This window comes from Ciconia boyciana, chromosome 3 (genome assembly GCF_034638445.1).
Source record: "Ciconia boyciana chromosome 3, ASM3463844v1, whole genome shotgun sequence".
NCBI lineage: Eukaryota > Metazoa > Chordata > Aves > Ciconiiformes > Ciconiidae > Ciconia > Ciconia boyciana.
The window spans coordinates 46522195-46548609 of record NC_132936.1 but is presented as its reverse complement, the minus strand read 5'-3'; the positions used below and the strand labels follow the sequence as shown (position 1 = coordinate 46548609).

General features: G+C 44.6%; 1 protein-coding gene across 1 annotated transcript; it reads left to right on the top strand.

The window, feature by feature from the left end:
• Positions 1-419: 419 nt before the first annotated feature.
• FAXC (failed axon connections homolog, metaxin like GST domain containing) lies at positions 420-26071 on the top strand. Its single transcript, XM_072855544.1, has 6 exons — positions 420-694; positions 1322-1457; positions 6954-7150; positions 14156-14373; positions 20090-20206; positions 21797-26071. The coding sequence occupies exons 1-6, from the start codon at positions 420-422 to the stop codon at positions 22078-22080; spliced, it is 1227 nt and encodes a 408-aa protein (XP_072711645.1). The 3' UTR covers positions 22081-26071.
• Positions 26072-26415: the final 344 nt, after the last annotated feature.

The window sequence follows — 26415 nt, the reverse complement described above, 5'->3', positions numbered from 1 at the left end:
AGTGATGCTCGGAGCAGCAGACCACGGATATTTTAACAGGACCGGCTCACACGCAAAACCCCAGGCGTGAAGCGCGGTCAGCAGCACGGCTTTTCGCCCTGAATTTTGGAGAACGGTTGCCGAGCCGCGGCGCGGGGCCCGTCCGTGCACCCCTCCCGCCCCGGGCCCGGCGGGGGGCCGCGGGGCGCCTCGGCAAGGGCAGGCCCGGCCCGCCCCATCCCCTCTCCTCCCCTCCCTGCCGCCTTGCGCAGCCGCGCAGCGACGGCTGAGGGAGCCGCCGGAGCCGCCCGGCGCGGCCCTCCCCGCCGCCGCGGCTGGGCTGGGCAGGGCAGGGCAGGACGGGGCAGGGCAGGGCAGGGCAGGGCAGGGCAGGTGGGGGCCTCCGCGGTGCGGCGGGGGATGCGGGGCCCGGGCGCAGCATGCTGTGGGGGGTGGGCCTGGCGGCGCCCCGCTCCTGCGTGGCGGACCTGAGCCGCAACCGCAGCCTGTCGCTGGGCTGGTGCGCGGGGCCCGAGGAGCCGCCGCCCGCCCTCTATGGGGGCGAGATCGTCGCCTTCCCGCTGGCGGGCGGGGGCGCGGGCGGCACCATGGCGGCGCTGGGCTCCGACTCCTGGTGGAAGAAGACGCTGTACCTGACGGGCGGCGCCCTGCTGGCCGCTGCCGCCTACCTGCTCCACGAGCTGCTGGCCATACGGTGAGGCTGCGGGGGGCTCCCGGCTGCGGCGGCAGGCGGAGCGGCGGCAGGCGGAGCGGCGGGGGGCCTGCAGCGGCGGGGCCTGCGCCGGGCTGGGCGCAGCCCGCTGTCAGGGAGCGGTGGAAGCGAAGGGCGCTCTCGCCGCGGGGCTGAGGCGGCGCTTGGAGGCGCTTACCTGAGGGGAGAGGGCGTTGAGGCCTGGTGGGTTGGTTTCTCTGCTTCACCGTGGTTTTGCCATTTACCCCCTTTTTTTTTTCCCCTTTTTTTTTGTTTGTTTTTCCCCATTGACCCTCGGCAGCAGTGCAGGAGGCGGCTCTGAAGAGGTGCCCTGCGCTCGCCTCCACAGGTGGCCCCGGCGGCCGCGGGGCTGTCAGCCCCCGTGCTGGCGCTGTGCAGGGCTCTGCCTGCTCTCGGCTGCCTGTGGTGCAGGCGAGCCAAGCCCGCTGCCTGCCACGGCCGCCTGAGTGCTTCTCGCTGGCTCTGGATCCCGTGAAGCAAAAACCTGCAGCAGTCCACTAAGGGAGGATGCGTGTGTTGCCTCGGCCAGGATTTCTCCTTTGTCTGTTTAATGTACTGATGTGCCTGTTCATGTGTTTTTATTTTTTAATTCTATTTTGATTTTGATAGGAAGGAGCAAGAGCTTGATTCGAAAGATGCTATCATACTGCATCAGTTTTCAAGGCCTACCAATGGTGTTCCAAGTTTATCTCCGTTCTGTCTGAAGATGGAAACTTACTTGAGGATGGCTGATTTACCCTACCAGGTACATTGTACGGTTTTCCTTTACATTGCAGCTTGCTATAATTGCATGAAATGGCAAATAGGCATCCTGTCTCTTCTCCCCCGCCAATCTGTCTCACCCAGGGAGATGTAAACATACACCCACAACTAGGTGGGTACACCGACACTTTTGTGTCTCCAGTTAAATTTGGTGTATAACCTTTAAAGATATGACTTGAATAACATTGGTCTGGAACAGCTCTAGCTTTAACTGGCAAAGCTAAATGAATTTTAGAAGCTAACTTGGCTGGAAATGCTGAAGTGGGAGAGTAGTGCGGAGTTTATATAATGCTAAATAACACCCCAAAACTAAAGCATAACATTATTTGGTCTTTGAGTGTAACCATGCTAAAGAGATCAAGATTAGGCAGCTGCAGCTTCTTATTTTCCTGGAGGGTTTCTCTTTGAAGCTCTACTGGGAAGACGTGCTTGCCTTTTGCTTTACCTCCCATCGCTGGTGCTTCCCCTCCAGTGAAGGAAGACAGGATTGCTTTTAGAGGTTGTGAATACTGCTCCTTACTTGTGGCTGGGTGCATCCCGTGCCATCTTCCTGCAGGGGACAGAGCCTGAGCTTCTCGAGTGAATGAAAACCAGGAGAGCAGAGATTTGAATCTAGCAGTCTTGCCTGTTTGTGTCAAGGTTTAGTTGTGATGCTGCGAGTCTGGCATGCGCCTTGTTGCGGTGTCGTCAAGCTGTACAGCATGCAAGCTCTTTGAAACATGGGACAGGTTTCTTTTCTGTTTGTGTAAAGCATTGAGTGCACTTAAGATGATACAACAGCGGTGATAATTATAATGAGGATCTTAGGTAGAAGAAATATCTCTATCTCTTTTTTTCTTTTTTTCCCCAAGTGATGTAAAATTGGCATCTTACTTTGTCTCAAAGAGGCTGAGCTGTGGGTAAGTTGTGTGCTCACCCCATATGGGTTCAAGTCACTTTTTACTGCTGCATACCGAGGTGTTAGGAAGAATGTTTCGTTTATGTCCAGTCTTTTACAGAGGGAAAACAACCATATTACGTTTTTTTTTATATATTTGTGGTTGATATTCATTCAGCTTTGTATGCGAGTAAACTCCTTTACGTCGGAAGTGAAAGGAAACCTAATTAGTACATTTTGCTTAAGTCTTTAAAAGCCTGAGTTTAACGTTCATTATCTTGAGATTTAATGGTGCTTGAATCAGATACTTTGGAGCGTTAAAGAGGGAGATTTCCATCCTGTGGGATGTATTTTCCTCATTTAGGTTTACAGAACCTGCAAGATACTGAAGTTTGAACATGTCATTGGAGCAGGAGGACTTAGTGCATATCGCCTCTCCACCCAGAGTAATTTGGGTAGAAATTGCACGTTTGAAGGGAAAAGTATTTTGATGAGATCTCTTTTCTTTCTAATGGCAGTTGATGTGGTTCAGAGGTTTGTGATGATCAAAGTTGCTCTGGTGGAGAGTAATTAAACAAAGCTGCAGTATAAAAGATGGTTGTCACAGGATACGGTCACTTCTAAAAGATAACACCGTGCTTTCATGTGATTCAGGATGGAGTCGTTTAGACAGCTAATGATGGGTAGAAGTGAGTCACCCAGCTTTTTGGAGAGAGAGGGATTTACAGAGGGTTATCCTCCCCTCTTTATTTTCGGTACTGAAGGTCAGCATTGCTTTTTGGTGTTGCATGTCTCTCTATCCATGCTCACTAACTGTGAGCACACTAAGCTGGTGTAGGTCAGCAGGACCACCAAAAGCAACAGTCCTACCTTCAGCGGCTCCCTCTTGTCCCTTCCTGCACATGCTTTTCTGTGCCAGATCAGGCTGGGCTAGAGCTGGCCTAGCTGGAACTATGAAGGTTTAGTTTATTTGGTTTTAATCCAGCTCGGTTCCCCACATGCTCCATGTGCCACACTGCAGGAGCAGGAATGGGTCCTGTGGGTGCTGGGAATGCCAGGTTGCTGCTTTTGGCCATGCCGGCTTATATGGGCTTACGGTGTTTGTGGGGTTACCTACCCTATGTAGGGTTTTAGAGGTAAGTTTGGTGGAGCTAAGCTTATGAGCTGAGGACACAGCTTTTTTTTCTGGAAAAGGCAGATTCTGTTTCTGTCCTTGTGTTAGGAGTATGGTGCTGCATTTGGCTCTGGTAGGCGGAGGAAGGTATGGATGCCATTGTGGGATTAAGCAGTAGTGGGAGGGGAGCCAGCAGGCAGTGTTGTTCTCAGCTGGAGTTAAGAAGTTTCCTATACTTGGACCACCTGGAGACTTTTACTTTGTTCCCTTGTGGCTGTGTTACCTGTAGGACACTGTAGGTGACAGAGACATCCGATGGCCCCCCCAGCAGGCAGCAGGGTGGGTGTGTAGGGGGGTAATGGCCAGATGCAGGAGGAAACGCCTCAATTCCCCGTGCGCCAGTGGGTCTGTGATGGAGAAGCGATGGCACTCTGGGTGGCAGCTGGTGCTGGGGCTCGCCTCTGGAGACTTGCTGTGGTCACCACCTTCCTGGGGAGGGGATGCTTCGAAGGGAGGGTGATGAAACAGGGTGAAGAAAAGGCAGCGGGGTGGTCAGACTGCTTTTACTCTTTCAATTCCATGTGTTTATACTTTATTATAGTGCATCAGGCTATTGAATAACTTGCTGTGTGTTACACAACATGCTTTAATGGCATGTAAGAAGTGGAATTGAGTGACACATTCCTACCTTACTCTCATCTGAATTTCTCCCAACAAATGCACCCTTGTACTGTGCTTACGTTTTCTTGAAGCTGCCTTTCTAGGTGCGAGTTCTCCATCAAAAATAATTCAGGCAGCTCCATCCCAGCTGAGCTGTCATAGTACCTAGCTGTTGTTTCAAAATGTGTGATGCTTTTCTTTTGATAAAGCTTGTTTTGAAAGAGCCCATTCTGGGTGCTTGTGGAGATCTTTTGGGTATTCCTTCTTTCCCTCACGAATATGAAGAGCTGAGCGTTTATGTAATCTGCTAAGTAGCACAGCAGAAATGTGCCGTTTTCATGCCAGGTCTGTGAAGATGGTAGCCTCCTTGGGAAGAGACATGAGTAAAAGTAAAAGCATAAGCAGCAGTAATTGAAAATGTGGAACCTAATTTCTTCCAGATAGTACTATAAAATTACCCCAGAAGTGGCCTATGCCATTCTGTTTATAAATTCCTTTATAAATGAGGTTCTGGGGAGCTCTTGTTATTGTTGCTTTGCAGGCTGCAGTTCAGTTAAATGTACTATGAGGTATGAGGGGATATTTTGGTTGTTTTTGTTTTTTTTTTAATGATAGGTTTTCCCTGCTTTGCAGCTGGAACAATTTTTAAGTGGAAAATTGATAAATATTTGATGGCAATTAGTAGCAGCCATAAGGATATCAAGGTTTCAAGCCTAAAAATACCCTTTTGAGAACAGTGGATACAAGAACAGTAAAACAGATTTGTCAAGAGACTAAGGTTTTCTCAGGTCATTGAAAGATGTTTCCTCTTTTGTTTGATAAACCGTATGTAACAAAACATGAAAATCTTGAGCAGGTTTTTTTTAAGTTTAGGTAAATCTACGTTCCTATAAGAACTTTAGCTCTCATTTGTGTTTTTGAGAGTGTAATATTAATGTACTACTAACAAGTTTTTATGCAATGTATTTATATATGTTATACATATATGCGCTTGAAGAAACATGCACTTGAATTATAAGAACTTGCCTTTTTTTCTGGGCTGCAAGTGATATGGACTACAGTAATTGCAATATGTAATAAACACATCTTCAAGTCTAGTAGCTTCTGCAAAACATCAGTGTTTGTGCACAAGAAGGGAAATCTCATACTGAAAGGGCTTAACAAAGATTAAGCCAGCAATGCTCAGTGCCATATAGACACACTATGTAGTTCCAGAAGAAGCTTATGATTCTGTAGTAAGTTCATAAGGAAAAATTATGGAAACCTATCAGTCAGTCAGAGCGCTGAAAGAGCCTTTTTGATGAAGGAAAGGTCTGGAAGGTGGAAGGATGGGGCAGTACTCTCCTTTCAGTTTCAGGTATTCAGCAGTTTTAGAGTTTCTGCCATGGACCAGAGTAATAACGCCAGTGCCACCCACACGTGCAAGTGGGGTGGATTCAGTTGCTTTATTCACCCACGCAGGGATGCAGTAGATGAGACATTATATAATCCGGTGTCCCTACCATGCTGTTTGTTTGGGCAGAAATCCCAGAAAAGGCTACAACCAGAAGGCATTGTTTTCCCAGCAGCGTTACCCATTTCATCTGTTTTCATCCACAAGGGAAGAGCCTCTGGGAATGGCCGTGCGTTCGTAGTGCATTGCACATCCGCGTTTTGAGCGGTAGCCAGGATGCTGTGCTCTCAGACTGAGCTGGAGGCGCATTGTGGTGTATGCGCCTTGCTGCGAGAGGACTTTAATCCATCTTTAGTGGATTCAAGAAGGGTAACTTGAGACCCAAACAGGTCAGTCCAGAAATGCTAACCCTAAACTTCCAGCAATTAAGGAGCTAGATCCCGAAATACTTAGAGTGACTGCCAGAGGCTGAGTGCAGAGCCTTTACTGTGAGCATTTATGGTTTGGCTTTCTGAGCTAGGGTTTTTCATTCATTAAATAACAGGATGCAAGGATGGGAATCACAAGAAAGGAAGAAGGTTCTGCCTTGTGTCTCTGTCTTCAGAAGTAAGAGAGAATTGAAGTCAAATGTCTGATCATGTTTTGAAAGCAAGCAATTCCTCATGTTTGTCAGATGAGACACAAGTTCTCTAATTTCTGTGTTTCACCTTTTCCAACTCTAAAATGGGGAAAATCCATTGCTACTTATGCGTGAGTGCTACGCTGAGCAGATACACCAGTATTCAGTGACGCAGTAGTGCTGTACTGGTGCTGGGCTCTTGGAGACCCAATTGTAATAAGTGTGTGTGTAAATGTATGAGATTTTTAAGTTTTGAAGTTGCAGAAGCATATGTAAAGGCAGACTTCCCTCCTGCCCAGTGAAAGAATGATATGCTTTTCATTATATGCTTGTGACTGTGTGTTTTATCCTTGGAGGTAACGCAGCTGAGATAGCTAGTGAATTAATCTTTATAAAGAACTTCCAATGTGAAAAGTGCTGCTCTGTCCGAGAGCCACATTTAGGTGTCAGTCCTGTGATTAAAAGCTGGTTTAGAATAACGAACCCAATCTTCTGGCAGATCTGAGCATCTCCAACCCCTTAAATAACCTGGGTATTTGAATAATACTGCATCATGTGGCATCCAACATAAAAGCATATAACACCTTGCAGGACCTGGAAATAATTTTATCTGAATTGTCATATAGGGTAAAGTTGTTGCTCTGATTGAACAGCTGCTACTAGTCAACAGTATTGATTAAAAAAAAAAGTTTTGTTGGATAATGTTGCCTTTAGAAACACAGAAAAATATTTTAAAAGCTTTATTCTCATTGAATCAGGACCTGAAGGGCCTTTTTTGTCTGTACGTTTGTTTGTTTACTTTCTTTTTTTTCTTAGAACTATTTTGATGGAAAACTTTCCCCTCAAGGGAAAATGCCTTGGATTGAATACAATCACAAGAAAGTATCTGGCACTGAGTTCATTATTGACTTTTTGGAAGAGAAACTTGGAGTGAATTTAAATAAACACCTTGGTCCGCATGAAAGAGCTGTTTCCAGAGCTGTGACAAAAATGGTGGAGGAGCACTTCTACTGGTAAGCTTGCATGGCAAAGCTAGCTGTGTTCTCGTGCTGTCAGATCTGCCCCTGCGCTTGTGCCTGGACGTGAATGCTTATTTTCTCTTGCAGAAAGCTTGGGTACCCAATTGTCAATTTCAAAACTCTCTTCACCCTAGAAAACTGCTGCTTCTTTCTGTGTATGCTGGTATGAGTCGGGGGTAATTCCCCTGAAAAGTTGTCATGCTGTGTAAGCAAGATAAGGAGTCAGGCCCTTCGCCTGCAGCTCTGCAGAAGGGAGCAGCAGTGGGCTGTTCCTCCGTCCTGTTTCATGTGACCTCTGTATAGAAACAGCCTTATTAATAAAGAACAAAAAATCAAGATGGCTGAATACATTTGTGATTTGGGGAGTGCAGGGGAACAAATCTAGTGTTCGTAGTGAATCTGGGATATTGTCATCTTACAGTTACTGATTTTAATTATCTGTGTGTGTGATTACAATATGAATTATTGCCTTTCCTGTAACACAGGATACACCTTTTAATATGTATTGTTGATGACACTGCCGGTTGATAGGATGCAGTATTAGTCACAGTGTCCTGAGAAGCTGAAGTATGTATATGAATGGAAAATATAAATATAACTTTGCTGGTACCCTATGCATTTTACTGACACCTTTCAAAATAATACCTGTGATTCCCTGCTACTTTACATTTCAGTCCTTTTTAAGTGCCCTTTCCAGTCTGGATTCATAGAAGTAGAGGGTGCACTTTTTTCTTCAGAACAATGTGTGATTTAAATTGAATGCATTTACCTACCTTTTCTTTCACCTTGTGATTGAAGATGAGCAGCAACATGTGTACATATAGTTCTTCAAATAATTTTTAGTGTTTTCTGGGAACAATTTTAGCATTCAGTAGGCAGATTTAAATGATATGGTTTAGAAATGAAATCCCTGCCATCCAAAAAGTGTGACCTTCACCAATTATACCCATCTGCAGTGCCATAGCCTCAAAAATCTGACTCAAGTAGCCTGCAAATGTAACTTTTTTTTTTAATTCATTTTTCCCCCCTCAATTATTATAGCTGCCAAAGGGAAGATGAGGCCTTTTAATCCCCTAATGCTCCATCTCCTTGCCTTACTGTCAGTTGTTTCACGGTCCGTAGACTTAACTGCTTTAAATGTAACATCACTGATGACAAACTTATACCACTGCTGTGTCTCAATTGCAAATTGTGCTTTCCTCTGTGAAGCTGTTGTGCATCCATCCAAGCTCCCTCTGAGCTGACTCAGCACTGCTGGGCATGACACAGGGGAGCATGTGGGACAGATACTGCAAATTCAGGCACTGACCCAGGGAGGTAGCATTGAAATGGGTGGACAAAGCTAGACCAAGTAAGAATAGAGATGTGCATGCCTGGCTGTATATCTCTATTGCCTTTCCTGTTTAGTCACACAGTTGAGTTTCCCTAAGGCATGTATTTTTGCTGCAGTGTAGTAAAACATCCAACTATAAGTCTTATTACATGTCCCTGCTGTGTGGCTGTACCAGAGGCTTGCTATGTTGGTGAGGTTACACCATGCCAGTTCTCTGTACTAGGCAAAGCCTGTGCTATGCGGCATTGGAGTTGTACTGCTGTAATTCCTGGATAACAGCTTTGACCATCCTGTAGTTACACTAAAATAAAATCAGGCTTTAGCTGTGTAGGACCACCTTCCTCCCTGACAGCATTGCATCTGTGGTTGTGGGATCCCTTCACGTTGGTCCTTGAACCTGTCCACTAACCACCAGAAGCTTAGGGTTTGTTCATGGTGTCCTCAGGTCCCACAGTGGGAAATTTGTATCAGTGATCGCCTTTCTGCAGAATAAGGTTTATAAAATCAAGCCTCCAAAGCAGTGATATAAAATGTGATTCATACTGTTCCATTGCCAGCAGCATGCAAAGTAGCTTCATCATAAATAAGTAATACTGTAGTAACATTTATCGAACAAAGATGCAAAGTACATCCTGTGGTGTGCTGTCTCTGGATGGAGCTAATCCTGGTGGATGCTCAGCATCTCCTCCTGAACCGTTTTACTTTTACCAGGGTAATTGCTCATCTTCACCAATTAGTGCCTCTTGCAGGTGGAAATTGCTGCTCTGGCTGGAGCTGAGAGCAATGCAGGGCTGTTGTGAACCTCAAGCCTCTAGACACACTGCCTCCACGCCAGGCTGCAATGTGTGGCAGGGGTCAGGCAGAAAGACAGCAAGCGAGTGAGCATACCTATTTTAGTGCCGGGATTAGAGCATATCTCCGAGATGCACAAGACTGATTTGGAGCTGGCACTGGAGCTCCTGTCCCTGGAGAATGCCATAACTATTAGGCTTTTGCTATGTTTAAATCAGCAAAAGAAAAAAAGCTTGCTAACCTGAATGGGTGTTGGGCTGAGTCAGCAGGGAAGAGATGGGGCAGACCGATTTTGTGGCTCTTGCCCCAGGTCCTGGATCCGGTGCAGACCTCTGTCATCTGCTGAAGGCTTGCCCTGGGTCACTTCCACTGCCTACAGCGACCTGTGGGCCCTCAGAAACCAACAGGGCACCCACAGCCATCTTCAGGATGCGTTGAGTTTTTGGTGTATCTGCAGCAGGTTCGTGGGATTGAACCTCTGTGTAAGACGGGCTAGAGGATGTCAGATTCTCACGTCCTTCGGGTTCTGGCACGCTGGGCTCGGTGGCACTGCTGGCATTCAAACCAGGCAGCTCCTGGTGCCTGCATGGCTAGCAGTTGCTGCGAGGTGCTTTCTGGCACTTTAATCTCAGGAGAGGGATCTCAGGTCGATGCCACTAATGTGTTCAGTGAGAAACAAAAGCCTTGAATATGCAGCTTAACCAAACTAACCTGTTAGATTGGTTTAGCTGTATTGTCAAACACAACCGTAGTGATTTATAAGAGTGTGTGTGTGTGTATATATATATGTATATATATACACACACACTACATATTTAAGTCATTTCTTGCTTTGTCTTTCAAGAAGACCATGTAAACGTCACATGTGTGATGAGTGCTTGAAGTACAGGAAAAGCATGGTATGGTATGAGAATACAAATGAATGTGACTTTAGTCAGTATTCAGACTTGCCATTTATTAAACATAAAATATGTTTGTAATATAAATATGTTTAAATACATCAAGCTAATTATAAGAGCGGCGTCTCTCCTGCTGTTAACAGTGCTGCCAGGCTTGAATGCCACTGGCAGCTTAAAAACCAGTTGCTCTGGGACAGTGCACAGCAGGTGGGGGTTTCTACAGCTGATTGTGGAATGAATTTGTTATAATCATTTTGGATATCAAGAAATTCCACTCTGCACAGGTTCAGATAGGAAAAATAACCCCCAGTTCACATCCTTGTGAACACCACCCCCTTGCCTTGCTGTTCAGACAGTTTGGGGATAATCAAGCAAGCCGCTGTTGATGAGTCACTTTATCCATCTCCTCTCCTTATTTAGGTATTGAGGCCAAAGCTGCTGTTACATTTAGACTTCAGATTTGCTTCACCCCCACAGCATTGCTCTTTAAAGCATTATTGTTTTATTTATACTCTAAGATTTGTACAGATGTGCTGGCACAAATGAGAATGTTAATGTTTCCCAAAATGCTCAGTTCAGGCCACTATTTAAAATAATTATGTCATCCTGCAAATACAAACTGTAGTTTAAAATGTATAGTTATGCTGAAGTAGATTATGTAGACTACCTGATTTCTGGCATTTTCTAACCTTTTGTAATGTTGATTTGGATGAAAACCTCTAGTAAAGTAGTCTGAGCAGAGGGATGATGGGTGGGATTAAAGGCATCTTTTGCTAGGAAGCATCTTTTGCTAGGAAGCATCTTTTGCTAGGAAGCATCTTTTGCTAGGAAGCACAGGTTAATGAACCTTTGAATAGAATTATTTTAACAAAGTGCTTGTAAAGCCAGTTTTAAAAGTGCTTTTAACTGTCTCTCTGAATCTGAGCCTGCTTTTTTCTTTGCTTTTGCGTGCTCAGAGCCATAAAATTTTAGGAGTAAACTCTGTGGTTGTCTATTTAGCTGCCTTCATTGCCCATGTACATTTGAGATTTGGGACATGTGACAACTTTACTCATTCAAGGTGACAAGCAGATATCTAAGATTGTGTTTGACAGTTTAGCAGGAGTAACTAAATCCTGTGCAGTTCTGCTCTTCCTGCGTTGCTGTCCTGATCGTCAAACACTTCATCTGATCTCTGCCTCTTCCAGACCCAAAGACCTTCTGCCCCAGAGCAAGTGAGTGCTAGGGAAATGTAATTTTGCTTTAAAGTAAAGGCTAATTAGTTTTGTGGGAAACCTTGTTCATCCTGTCTCATGAAATAAAGTCATCCTGGACGTGGTTGATCATTCTTGGTGCGGTGACAGCTCACTGGTGTGGCTGGAGTGAACAATAGTGATGGCAAGTTCATAGGGCCAAGTTAGTCTTGTGCAACTGGGGCGACTTTTAAAAAATGGTGCAGCAGAGTCTCCTCTCTTCTTTTTCTGTTTTGGCTTCTTTTTCTTGTTGTCCCTCTCTGTGGTCAGGCCTGTTGTCCTAAAGCAACTAAGTTGTGTTGCAGAGTTGCTGGGTGAAAGCGGGTCAGGTCCACGCTGGGGAAGGAGGATCTTTGCAGCGAGACACGCAGCAGTGCTCTCAGAGAGCAGGTTTTTCTTAGCTTACTGAAGTAATAAAAAATAACTTACAGATACAGATAGTATTTGTAATTATTTCCCAGTGTTTGCATCGAGACCGGAGTTTTTCTTCCCATTCAGAGCTGTACCTGCCCAAGGGATCGTGTCCTTTCTCAGGCCCGTGAAACACGACTTCTGAAACGTGACTTCCGCTCTATGGAGCGCCCTTATGCTTTCAGCCCAGTCTTCCTTCCATCCTTCTTAAATGCTGTTTTACCTTTGTCCTGGAGCAAGGCAGTCTCGCACCACATCTTCTAGCCAAAGTTAATACTTCTGGAGTTTCAGTAGCTGTTTGCTCCTGTGCTTGCTAGCTTCACGTTCCCCCTTTCGTGCTGGTGCCTCTCACTAAATCTGGCTTTGTTTCAAACTCTGCTGTGCTGAAACCAGCCCAATGACTTGAGTTGATCTATCCATTTTGAAAAACAAGGATTGTGCAGAACTCCCCCCATTCGAAGAGTGGTGCTGAAGCGTGTGAAACGTCAGCTGGATGCTTTTGTCATATTAATACAGTGCAAGAGGTTAGGGAGAAACCTGTTGAGGATAAAAGCCATCAGACACATAGCAGGTGCATTTTTGTTCTTCACTGTTCATGCATTTGGAGCAAAACCTGCACATGCCTCATGGTTACTGACTTTAATGAAATCAATTTGAGCAGAAGGCATTGTCCTGCAGTGGACAATTTTTAATAGAATTAAAATGCCTTTCACCCACTCTGTTGGGAGCATTCTAAAATTGAGCTGTAAGTGGATTTTTTTTCAGCTGTCATGCCAAATACTCTCCTTTTACCTCATGTTATTAGTAATTCAAGTAAAGAATCTCTTTAAGTAAAGAAAACTTAAAGATTAGAACATTTTCATGGTGTAAACTTAGTTGTTCCCTGATGGTACTGCTGAATTCAACTGCTGTTCATGACATACAGGAGTTTGATAAAACGTACGTTAAAAAAAAAAAAAATTCACAGGAGTTCTCCAGGAGATACTGCTTTGTTTTTTTTTTTCTTTCTTGAATTAGGCAATCCGTATCAGCACTAAGGAAATTATGTGCAATTAGAAATATGTACAATGATAAAACTGAAGTCATATTCCAAACTAAAAAAAAAAAGAGCTCTAATCATACTGGAAATGGAAAAATTTGATTATTAAGTTAATATAATTGCATACATGAACTTGCAGCTTCTGCTATTTCAACTTTTTGATCTAGCTTCACTAGTTTATCATGTCTCAATGAGCCTGTTTTCATACGATCTCAAATATGTAAATCCACTTTTAGATTTTTCAGTTTAGAAATTGCTATAAACATAATGGAATATGTGTATCAACTCCCAGTGTTTCCGAGACCCTGTTGGCTTCATATGTTTGTCATGTCTACTTTGAGATGTCTTTAGCCCTTTTTCCAACATCCCTTGAACTTGGTGACAAAAGTCACATGGTCTTTTTGGTTTTTTTGTAGTGTCAGAAGATGCTAGATATTAAAAAAGTTAATGTTTATTTTTTCATAAGTTTGTTGAGTAACGACAGCAACAAATCAATTTTTTGTTTGCCTACAATATTAGTAAAGAACAAAAATTCATGTAGGAAACAAATTTCAGCTGGTAAGACAAATTTTTATAAAAAGACCTTTCAAAAATAATATATTTGCCATTCAATAAAGCTGAAATACAGCCCAAATACAACAGAGTCCTTTAGAAATGTGTGTCTCAAAATCAACATTTTGAAGAGAAGAAAAAAAACCTAACCCAATAACCACCACCCCTTCACTTTTTGAAATTTTATTTTTAAACAATTGTGTCATTGTTAGTTTCTGAGCAGAGCAGAGATCTTCTGAAAAATGACTTCTACAATATTTATGTTGGGGCAAAGTTACTGCTTGGCTAAGTTTCAGCAGTATAGAAAGCAAGGAGAAAAGATTGGTGGGAAAGACTGGTTTCTTTGTGGGCTGTTTTGTTGTTGTTTTCCCAGGTCTGTGCAGTCAGTCATCTTGAGCTAATAAATCCTTTTGGCACTGCATTTTGTTATGCAAGTTTAGCAGAATTCTGCAGCTTTTATTTTATATTTCAATGTGAATCTCATTTTCTCCTGAAGTGAGTAATGATTTACTGAGAGAATAAGCACTGGGCAGTCTGCGTAAGTATTGCAAAGTCAGTTTTCTCTGATGTTACTCTGAGTTGCATCAGGGTCTACTCTTTACTGGAAACTACCTCTCCATCAGGGCACTGAGCACTCGACGTTAAGAAAGCTCTCTGCCTAACCTTTGTGCGAGCCTTTGCAGGGTGGTGATGGGCTGTCTGGGTTTTGCACCGCTATAACTTATTTTCGCATCCTTCTAGGACTTTAGCTTATTGCCAATGGGTGGAAAATCTTCATGAGACGCAAAAGATGGTTTCACTTTTTGGCCCCTTCAGCGACTTGCTGAAGTGGATCCTCTGCCACCTGACCAAAGGGATCGTGAAACGGGAAATGTATGGCCACGGCATTGGCCGCTTCTCAGAGGAGGAGATGTACACGCTGATGGAGAAGGACATGCGGACTCTAGCAGGCCTCCTGGGTAATGTACAGCGAGTTACGCGCATTCTGTTTGTTCACAGCCTGCTCTCCACAGGATGAAATCGACCGCGAGTACTTCCTGGCATCCTGATCACATACACAAATAATGTCATTTTGTCAGTAGGTAGAGCCCGCACTGCTGCTGTAATTCAGTGCCATCCTCACTCTGGCAGGGACAGTGTTTCTTTCCTCACTGTTTGTTACCAAATTGTGTCTCTAGAGGGGTAAGTGGCTTTCTTCTCTGAGCACCAGGTATGTGTATCTAGAGGAGCAGAATGTGGCCTGTGATTTTGGAAGAGCATTTTGCTATTTGAATTTAGGAAAATGTGGTGTTCAGTTCTACAAATGAAACCTCTTATTTATGTTTTTGGGGGGGGTCTCATTTTTTCTTCATGGGACTCATGGCTGTTTGATAGATCGTTATGAGGCTGCCATTTGAAAACCCTTTGCAGATGTTATTTTGATGAGCTGGACTTTGTTGTATTTGGTTGGTGTTAGCAGCTTTATTCAAAGCTGCTAGTAGGAGATGGGTCTGTGTTGTCCAAATAGGTGGTTTTAGGCTTCTTGGTTGTGATGGGTGGATCCTGTAGGTTTAGTCTTAAGGTTGACTTCCCTTAGCTAGAACCACATGAGCCTCATTTCTATTGTGTAGCTCAGGCTGAAATCCGCACCAGAGCTGTCTACGCTGTGCTTCTCGCCTTGCAGTCTGCTGAGAGCTAACTGTATTATGCTCCTGTGTAAAATTTGCATTTTGAGGAATTGGTTTGGGGCAGGTTGTTTTTTCCCTTGAGCTTGTGTCTCTCTTGCACGAGGAACCAAGAGAGATGGTACCTGTGTGACTGCTTTGTTACCTGTTGTGATTGCTTTAAATAGGTGGCTGAGTGGAGGGCAGGAGGGATGCCTCCCTGCCCTGCGCTCCAGAGGGAGGACATATTGCACATGCTATAAATAGATAAGCGTGGAGTGGATGGAGGCAGCAAGGTGAGGAGAGCCCAGCAGAAGGCAACTGAGTGCTTGCTGAGAAGGGGAAGGAAGAGAGATGCTTCTGGACTTCCAAGGTGTTTTGGAAAGGAAGATACTTGCAGAGGACCTCGATGGGGCTGTGTAGAGTTTTCTGTAACTTTGTTTTCTGAAACAAACCTGCTGAAATTGCTGTATTGGGAGCAAGGTGGAAAAAAAGGTGATGCATGGGCACAACGAGCAAGGGGGAGATTTGTTGATAGCTCTTCTTCTGTCAACGCTTTCTCATGCTGCATTTTGTTTGTTAACAAAAAAAGTTACCTATTCTAGTGCCTCTTCAAGGAGAAACTGGATTTGGAGCTTAAGAGGTCCCTTTTCTTTCTGAGGGAGGGAGCAGCTCATTTTAGAAGAAGAGCGTCTGGGCACATCTGCTGCAGAGCTGTGGCCAGCTCAAGGTGCCTTCAACTGTGGGACAACTGTTGCCGTAGCTTTGAGGTTCACGCTGCGTGGCTCCATGTACCTCGTAGAGAGGAATGGGGTTGGGATGGGAGCTGGAGAAAGTTCAACCTATGACTTGGGAGCTCAGCAGAGCCTCCTGGTTCTGGCTAGACAATGCTGGCAGGCTGAACGGAGCAGCAGTGGATGTGTCTATGCTGAAGTCAGCCCTGTCTGCCAAGAGTAGACGTAGCCTTCAAGAGAAAACTGAAACACATTCCCAAGTACCTGTAAAAGTCTCTTGGTTTGCTTATTTGAAGTCTGCATCCTTCTGTCTCTGGAGTCTGTACCGACACTCAGATTTGTAAAGTTTTGAGTTCAAAGGGATCATTAAATCATCTAGACGGATCTCTGTGAATTGGACTGCTTGGTTGCTGTCTTGAGGCCTGTGTCTTTTCTGGCTGAAGCGTGTCTTTCTAAAAGGCATCCATTTTAATTATGAGATTTCAGCAGGCAGGGGTGCTACCACTTTCATTAGTAATTGGTGTCAGATATTAATCACCATCAAAATCTGTTCAAAATCTGACCTGTTTCAAATCGGAGTTTGTCCAATTCCAGCCTGCAGGCAGATGCTCCTCCTAGTTCTTCCTTCCTCCCTGGGTGGCCTGGGTCATCTCCTTGTGAAGGTAAATGCTATAATCAGTCTCTTACTTTTGTTTTTGGTGGGAAAAATAACTGGAAATCCTCAAGGATAAGGTATTTTCTTCACTATATCAATTTTTTAAATTGGATGATACATATGTTATCAACAGGGGTTTTATTTTTACTTCCAGATTATTGATGAGAATGTTGTACCTTGTGTACTTCAAAAAGCCCTGATGGGCATCTGCTGTATTCCTGTTATTTTACTACATTACCAGCTGAATATTGCACATTTTTTTCATCTCCCCCTCTGAAATGGATGTCAGGTTAGTCAGTGTGCAGTTCCGTGAATCATTATATTTGCTCTTTTGATTATTGGTGCATATGTCTACTTTTCTACAGTTGCCATGATTTTTCATTAACAGCAGCATGCTCAGGTTTTCTCCAGCCAGCTGTTTATGGTTGGGTCTAGTAACTGTGGCCTCCAGGTAGTATCCTGGGATAGGGACAGGAGGTGGGATGAGGACCTCCAGCCTGACTGGAGACTCCTGTTTCACAGGGGGGAAGGAGAAGGTCGTCAGTCATCCTATTGCCTGCACAAAAATCTTTGTGAGATTCCTCTCCACGTATATGTGTCCATGTATTTTCCCAGAAGAGGAAGCAGTTGGGATTTTAGCTGTTAATTAGAGGGCAATCTTAAGAGCTTAAAAAGGATGCCTGTCATGCAGAAAATAGCTGCACATACCAAACTGTAGCTGTCAGTCATCACCTATGTCAGATGAATTTAATGCTCCCCATTTTTTAACAGAGACCATTCACATGGGAACAAGAATAACACTCAAATTCCAAGAGCTGCTTCCAGAGAATGATAACTTGGCAGCTGCCAGGTCTTGTGACACTCATTTTGACATTCCCAGTCACATCTTGGGTGCTTTTTTTCTTTCTTTTTCATTTCTGAAAATCAGTTTTCCTTCTCCCATGTACCTATTTCCCTAACAGACTCCTCCAGATCTCTTATAAACATGGAAATTGGAACTAATCTTCCTGTGATGGATCCGCCTGCCCCGTTGGTATCATCTTGCTCTCTGTCTTGCAGTCTTTAAACCACAAATGTAATTTCCTTGTGTTGTAGTAGTTTCCTACTGCCTGGTAGTAGTGTAAGGAAGTGGGGGGAACTGGGCATATGAACTAGCAATATATAAAAATCTACATTTTGGTAATTATTAAAAGATGCAAGTGAGTGAGCAGTGCCCATAAATCTGTTGATGCCCTCTCAGCTGTCTGCCTGCCTCAGGCTTTTGGGTAAATGGGGATTTTGAGCAGGGAGTTGCAGCAGTCAGCTGCCTGAACTGACTTTTGAAAAGCATTTGATGTTTTGTGGAGGGCAGGGGTGCTCAGAGCTGAAACACAGAGGTGGGACTAACCTGAACGTGAGCCTCTAATGCTAGTTGAAATGCCCTGCAGCAGCCTGCATGGGCTGTACGTGCTGCTGTGGAAGGGTGCAGGTCTCCTGCTGGCCCTGCGTCTCATAGATCTGTCTCTTGCCGGGGTTTCTTGACCCATTGCTGAAGTAGCTGCTTTTTAATCCTCTGGTGCATGCGTTTGTAAATAGTGGAGCTGTGTGCTCTCAAATCCCTGGGCAGTACAAATTTGATCCAAGTCCAGTGTGACCAGGTGATTGCATTTCTGTTGGATTAGCCAGGGGATGCAGTGAGGTGTTTGAGATGATTAGCACTACGGCAGCCTCGATGCGACAGGCTCTGTGTAATCTGGCATAAAACTAGATGCTGAGAGATTATATCTGGTCTGTCAGAAAGTCTTCTGGAAAAATGTTGCACTGGAAGTTTTGGGAACAGATGGAACTGGTAGACAGCAATGTGCATGGAGGCTGTGTTACGCAGTGCAGGGTGACCTAAAACCAGATTTACAGTTTTATGGAACCACAGCTCTATTTCCTCCTCTTCCCCTTTGTTTCCACGCGCCTAAAGGTGCAGGTGTTGTACCTGGGGAGCCACTCTGTTTGCAAAAGAGTGGGATGGTTCAGCCCTCACTCACTGCCTGCCTTAGTTGTAGCAAAATGGAAGTGGCAGTATTACTTCCCAGCACAACATCGTTATGGATCAAGTCTCAGACCCGGTTGTATGGTGCTAAATTCCTAGTGTTGGCATATAACTGTGGTTTGGGGACCAATTTCTGAGCTGCATTTGAGATCGATTTATGCTAGGCATCGTGTAAATACTGAAAAGACACAACATTACCCTGTACGTAGTTTTCAAACAATAGATTGATGCAGCCGTGAAAGAACTGAGGAGAGTTAACTCCATGTTAAAATTACATCTGACAGGCTAGAGGAGGTTATTGTTGCTGGTTATTCCTGAGCACTGCTTTGCTACATTATTGTACAGGGGGATGACAGCATTCGTTGTACCGTACTCTGGAATTTGATGCATCTTACTGCTGGACAGTTTTTTCTAAACGCACTCAATAACCCTAACATTTAATAACCTGCTGAATTGCAGGCAGCTTATATTGGGCAGGGAAAGAATGTCCTGGGGAGATGGGATAACTGGATTTGGAGAATTCAACTACGTACCACATTTCACAGAATTTATAGCACTTTGGGCCAAGGTGGGGACAGTACAACCATCTAACCTGACCTCTGCAATACCGCGTGTTTCAGCTGCGTGCCCTGTGTGTGGTCTTTGCTCCAGGTCTTGTGGCTGTGATGAGGGAACAAGTTTATACTGGATGTTTCTTTGCAAACGGAGGCTTTGAAACGTGATTTTCTTCCCTATCTCAGGTAGTTATCCATCTGTTTGTGCTGTGGTGGCCACTTAGGACCATCATGGCATTGGGGTGCTGAGAAAGGTAAGCAGAATAGCGTTATGGAGCAGACATGTCCCTCCTCTGACCCAGGCCAGTCCCAAGCAGCTGCTGTTTCACTTGCCTGCCCTTGTGCCTGACCTGCCTGTTTGTTCCCTGCCAGGTAGAAACCAGTGTTTGGGGGTGGGGGCACCGCACTGCTGGTGTGTGAGAGGAGCTGTTCACTCCTGCCTACGGCTGTGTCCTCCTCCTGGAGATGCAGGCCATTTCTGAGCAGTCGCTGCCAGTCTGACTGGTGCATCGGTTTCAGCCTGAACAAATGGTGGGAGAGGAAAGCTTTGGGTATGACTTTATTTTTTTTTTTTGCGATGAGTAACCTGAAACTGGATCTGCACGCATGAGAGATACAGGGTGACCAGCTTCTCTCAGCAGGTGCATTCATGATTTTGAACCATGGTTGAATGATTTTGGGTTTGCACCAAAGGACAAAATTGTGCTTTCAGGCACCTGCTGGCTGCAGAGAAGATTTTAAATGCAGCACAACTAGTGCAGTGTGTATGCACTGCCAGCTGTGACAAGCGGAGGAGGTTACTTGGCCAGTGGTGGCTTTGTAATTGGTCTAATTATAGAAGTGGTGAGCACAGGGGAAGCTGCAGTAATGGACCTGTGGAACCCTAGCAACAGCTTTTGAACCATATTCAATGTTGAATCCCTGTCTTTGAACCTGTGAACCTTTTCAGCTAAATTATTTCAGTAAAAAAAAAAAAATGCTGAAGGTGTAACCAGGGAATTTATTTTTTTTTTTAACTGGGGAGAAGTGACAATCAGTTGAGTAATGTTTGCTGTTGTATTTACAGGTGACAAGAAGTACATTATGGGACCAACCGTTTCCACTGTTGATGCCACTGTCTTTGGGCATCTGGCACAGGCAATGTGGACACTACCAGGGACTCGACCAGAGAGACTAATCAAAGGTAAGAAAGCTTAAGTGATCTCTCATGAAAAACTCTTGGTGGCATTTGCCGTGTTTAAACTTGGAGCACCTTGTAAGGGCATTTGAAGACTGCAGCAGCACTTCAGCTGCTTCGCAGGCTGTTCTTGCCTTTGATATATTATTTGTATCCTGTAATGTTGTTTTCTCTTAAAATTCTTGTTTGTTTTCTCTTTAATGTTCTACACAGTAATTGTTTCTATTCCTGTACTTGATCTTTTCCCTGTTTAACATAGCAAAGACTGAATGCCTCTAAGGAATGAATGCTGGGTAAAATATGAGAAGACAGAAGCACGGCCATGAGCCAAATTCTGCTGAACTGAGTAGTTTCATTGACGGTAGAACTGCAAGTGCTATTGTCTCACTGAAATTACAGCCTTTGCTGTTATTGAAGATGCTCGGCAAGGAAAAAGTCCAGCCTGACTTTGGAGTCACTGTGTTTTTGCATGAATTGGAAACCAACATACCCCTCCCCTCCACACGTTTTATTATTTTTTTCTTGTGGGATGGTATAGGCATGTGAAAGTATCTTTGCATCCCTTTTCAGAATAAAACCACACAGTATGAAAAATAGGAAGAGCTAAGGAGGAAAAGGATGTGAAATAGGTGTAAAAGGAATGAATCTGACCTGTAGATCTACTCAGTCCAAGAGAGCTACTAAAGCAACAGTTAGGAGGCACAGACTTGCTCATTATTAAAACTTTGAGGAAAAAAAATACTTGAGATGAGGACATAAATATTGTCTATACAGTTCTTCCCCCTGATGTCTGGGGAATCACAGATAAAATTCTGGAGGGTCCATGGCTTACAAGAAGGAATACTATGTTTGTTGAACTAGTTTGTCTCTAACGAAAAATAAATAGATGGTAATAGATGCAAATAGCCAAGCAGTATGGATGATTCTCTGTACCCATCCGCCTACTCATGCTATTGTGAGTGCAGGTTTCACATACACATTCCCTTTAATATGCTATTATTTCTTTGTTCTTTGAAGTTTTTTGTAATTTCTTCTCTAAGCACACTTGAAATGTACATGTATGAGGCATGAGGTACTAAGGCTAGGAACATTAGGGGTGAGCCAGTGACCATATAAAAGCTTTAAAATGTGAATTTATCTTGCAGACAACGCTGCCATCTGGTGGTGGAAAACCCAAATTCACCCAAATTTTTATAAACAATTGTATTGTGTATATATAGGATCAAATTCTGCCTTTAGAAACTAGGTTTCTGCAAAATAAGCAAGAATTTTACTATGAAAAACTTACAGTATTAGTATCTTGTCTTAATTTATTTCTGTAGAGGTTGAATTTGGGACAGTTATTTTGCTACATGCATTTATGTTCATTCCAGTGTAACCCTTCTTGTTGTATGTAGGTTAATATACGTGTTTTAAGTTACATGAAAGTTACAGAGCCGCAAAGACGATTGATGGGATCTTGGAATTTTGAAATCTCTTTGGAAAGAACCTGCACAATTTGTTTCCAAACAGTGCTAACATGTTTCTGCATCAGCAGGTGAGTTAGAGCATTATTGACTGGATGTATTTACTAGAGTCTCTTGTGCTGTGTTGCAGGTGAACTGATTAACCTTGCTATGTATTGTGAAAGAATAAGGAGGAAATTTTGGCCAGAATGGCACCATGATGATGATAACACTCTCTATGAATCTGAGGAAAGCAGCGAAGCAAGCAAGACTTACTCCCCTTTGCAGGACTTCAGTTTTTATTCAAGGACAGAAACATTTGATGAGGAAGGGAACAGTATTTCTCAAACCCCTGACACAGATTACACTGGACACTCCCTTTTTGATTCAGACGTGGACATGGATGACTACAGAGATCATGAACAATGCAAGTGATGCGTACAAGCATCTCCCATTTTGCAGACAAGCTGTTTCTTGGGATCAGTCTGATTTATTTTCTCCTCCAGGTCAGGAAGAGGTTTATATCACTTTGAAAGAGACCATTGTGCTTGACTCGGCTGTCACGTGCTACCTGGACTATTTCAACCTTATTTCATTTTGTGTAACTGTTCAGGTGGAACCAAGGTAAACAGTTATTTAAAACACATATGGGCAAACTGGAGGTCCAGAAGACAACAGGACCTTTCAATCTACATTTTTGTTCGCGTTCAAAAACCAGATCCCGCAACCAGGTGGGACAGACGTCCGGGAAGTGGAGCATTTGCCAGAGGTGGTTTGTGTTGATATCTTATCTTTACAGGAATGGGTTGAGGACAAAAATGGAAGAGGTCTGACTGGCACACCTTTCTCCAAGAGAAGAAAATGATTAATGCTGTATTGATTTGGTAGAGTTCCGGGGGGATTTTATTTGATAGCTACCTGTACTCTGGGTGCATATGTTATTACAGTGTCTGCAGGAAAGAACTGCTCCTAGGTCTTTCAGAGACAGTCAAGGAAGGCAGGAGGAGAACATTTTCCTACAGAAAGGAGCTTTTTAGTGTTTCTTGTTCTTTGCAGAAGATTGAAATTGCTACTTTAGAATATTTTTATTCAGAAGGGAAATGTCGGTTTTTTATGTATAATCTCCCAAACACTCATCTGGAATGTGTGTTGGCCAAAGCCTGCCTCAGGCATCTGAATTTCTTCTGTGTTCTCGAATTACTATGTTTTTACTTCCTGCCAATGGCTTTTGTCTGCTATTGCTAGGGAGTGGGAAGAATTGGGATTTGTTACTAAAAGTCTGGTGCATCGCAGCAGGGGTGCTTTATGCTCTTTACCAACAGACATGTCAAACCCATGAAGTTTGCAAAGTGATTTGGGGTATTTCCAGGCATGGGATGCTGTGTAAATGCAAGATGTTGGCCCAGGCAATCAAATGCTTTGGAGCTGCCTAGGAAGGTGCTTCAGTGGGTGCTGGGCACTGTGCTGGCTTACGGTGCACAATCCCTAAAGCTGGTGCACGGGAGGCAGTTGAGTTAGGACAGCTGTGTCAGCACCGCAGTCTGGGGGGCGTTTCCAGGTGCTGAAAGAGTGACCAGAATTGATTTTAAGGTGCCTTTGCTAGCACCTCCATGAATCTGGAACCCCAAATCCAGAATGATTGCACAGATGCTCACATGCTTCGTGTTCGTATCTCCCTAAATGCAGGTTAGAGTGAGAATGAATCTATTGGATTTACTTGCCAGCTTGAAGGTAAGCATGTACATCAGTGTTGCTTGGCCATGACTAGTTGGTTTTAAGTAGAGATAAAGCATATAGAAAGTATAGACAGCTGTGGTATTTGTAAACATGCATGTAAAACTGGGTATTTGCCTGCAGACTTTGGTGGTGGCCCGTTTAAAAATATTTGAATTATGACTTTCTCAGTGAGTTACAGTTAGATGAATCGGGATCCCTCAGCAAAATTTTTATAATGTGTTGGTTGTGCCATATGTTCTGGGAGCAGACAGGGCAGACAACTGCTTTAGGATGTTAATTGTTGGTTGTCATAATAGTCTGGAGGTTGAAATAACTCCAGCTTTCAAAGAATACCTCTCTTTCTTGGATCATGGAGTATCTTCTGCAGAGGAAATCACTTGCTCTGGGGAAACACCAAGCTAGCTGTGGCTCTGAAAGCAGGGGGGTCACATGTCTGCAGTGGCTTCCCAGGTCTCTTCATGCATGGGAGCCACCACAGTGAGAGCTGACAAGTTTGGTGTGGTCTGAGATGGATGTGAATTTGCACCTGTTTCCTCAATTCCCCAGGCATGTCCTTGGAGCCATGTTGCAGTCAGTGGTCTCTGTTGTGAGCAAGTGTCATTTGCAAAGTGAACCAAAACTGAGAAGGAGGAAGATATCATGCAGTTGCTTGGGACCCTTCTCAGGGGACTGCGCACAGAAATAGGGCACAAGAAGATAAGTCTTGGGCTTGAAAGCACAAGAGATGATGGCCTGAAATGCCTGTGAAACTTCATACCCAAGTCAGGGCAGATGCTGCCTGCAAAGATGTGGGTATTGGTATTCTAGATAAAGGCATCCACATTAAAAAGCTCCTCTTTAAAAACGTTTGTGTGTTGGAAATTCTGATGGCGATGTTCTCATTCATTTACCCATGCATGTTTGAAGGCTGTGCTTTCTCCATCTTTTCAGTGTTGGGAGGGTGTGCTTGCAGGTATGGAGGTTCCTGCTGACAGCAGATGAATCCCAGCCGTGAGTCACAGTAATTAAAAGACCAGCCTGAGTTCAGCAGACACTGTCACCTTTATAATTTCGGTGGGCTGACAGATCTGTCTGTGACAGCGGCCCTTGCGACATCCCGAAATGCGGGTTAACCAGAAATCGATGATGTCATTTTACCCTCCCGTCTGTGTGCAGACAGATTTGGATTTTGTGTGGCTGGGCACGGAGACAGGAGATGCCAGCACAGTGCACAGCTGGTGTTGTGCCATGGCCCCATTCTGCCGCCAGCACCCGGAGCTGCTGGCGTTGGGGTAGAGCTGGTGCTGCCGTGCCACAGCATGGGTACCTGTGCCGAGGATGTAGGTGCCACGCGGTGCCGTGGTTATGTTCTCACCTGGTGTTTTTTGCTTTTGTTGTGAATAATCAGCATGCCTCAGTGGAGGCTGAGCCTCACCCTGACCGGCCAGGTAACAGGCTTCACCCCTGGGGAGGCTGAAGAAGAAAGGATCGGAAGGGGTTGCAGAAGGGGAAGCATCTTTTTGCTGTTGGTTGAGGTTTTCCAGGGTGTTAATTAGTGAGGTGAATGTATTTTGCAGCTCGTCACATGCCTTCCCTTTCTGAGGGACTACTCAGGTCACTTTAGAGGAGAAGTTAGTTGGCTTTCTCCTCATGACAGCTACTCTTGATAAAGTCTGCATTTCTGTGTTTGGCCGTGTTTCAAACTAGAGGTGAAATTAGGAAACGGCATCTCTTTTAGGAATTTATAGGTGTAGTATTTTGTCCAGGTTTAGTAGGAAATCCTTGGGTTTGTTTATCCCTTCTGGAAACAAATACTGACTGTTAGACCTGTTTAAAAGGATTTAATCCAAGCTTTTTTCTTTTGGAAGCTGGTCTTGGTAAAGTGGTGGTGGGGGGAATGTTAAAAAAAGAAAATAGCTTTTTTAACATCTGTGAAAAAATGTTAATTCATTTTGGTTTGCATGGGGAAAGAGAAGACAAGTTTTCTTAAAAAAAAAAAAACAAAACAACATATTTTTTTGACTTCTCAAAATTCTGCTAAAAGAGCAACATTTTCTTAGTCCTGCAGTGTTTTGGTGTCCCCCCCTGCCCTGATCATCTCTATTTTTTTTATCTTAGTGCTGAGGGACTATACAGAACTAAAAATAGTTGGAGAGCATCTTTATTTCCTCTTGTTTTTGTTCTTTGTTTTTTCTCTCCCTCATTGATCAAAATTGCAAGCAAGTGTGTCATAGGGATGTGGAGGTCCTGGCCATGCTGCTGATGGGGGTCAGGGACATCAGGTGTCTCTGCAGCAGTGAAACCTGGGGCAGCCGCAGGGTGCCAGCTGCCTGGCGGGTGGGCTGGGATGGCCGCTTCAGGCTGGAGCTGGAGGGCGAGGGATGCCACAATGTCATGTCTGAGGCGACATGGACCACATAAGGTTTTCCCTGGCTGGGGGTCCCACCACTGCGGCCAGACACTCATTGTGGGGGGATGTTAGGAAGGGTTCAGGGACCCTTGTCACAAGAGTCAAATGTCCCTGAGGTCTCGGAGAGCATCACAGCTGCCAGCGCCAAACCTGGTTGTGGTCCCAGCCGCAGCTCTGGGCTGGTTTCGGGTAGACGGCGGTGCACGGTCCTGGCAAGAGGAAAGCTAGCTTGGGGCTCCTCTATGCTGTCTGTCCTTTCCCAAAATAGGGCAGGGGGCCCTTGGATGGTCAGGGGAGGAGGCAGCGGGTGGGAGAGGAGAGGGTGGGATGCGGGGAGAGTGCTGAGTGTCGGGTTGCCGCAGGAGGACACGGGCTGAATCTGCGGCCTGGCCAACCCGTTCCAGCAGCCGGGCAGGGGCCCTGCCCTGCTCACGATCTGGAGTGTGACCCCTCATCCCGGCGAGGAGATGGCGCGGTTCCTCCCGGTTACTCTACCTTAAATACTGCCAAAGGCTGAGTAATGCCTTTGTTTCCATAGTGCTGCTTTAAGAGAATGGATAATTGGTCTGCTCCTCATTTGGCAAATGGGAGTTTAAAGCAAGCCCTGCATTTCCAATAGAGTTAGATTTGAAGCAGTCTGTTGT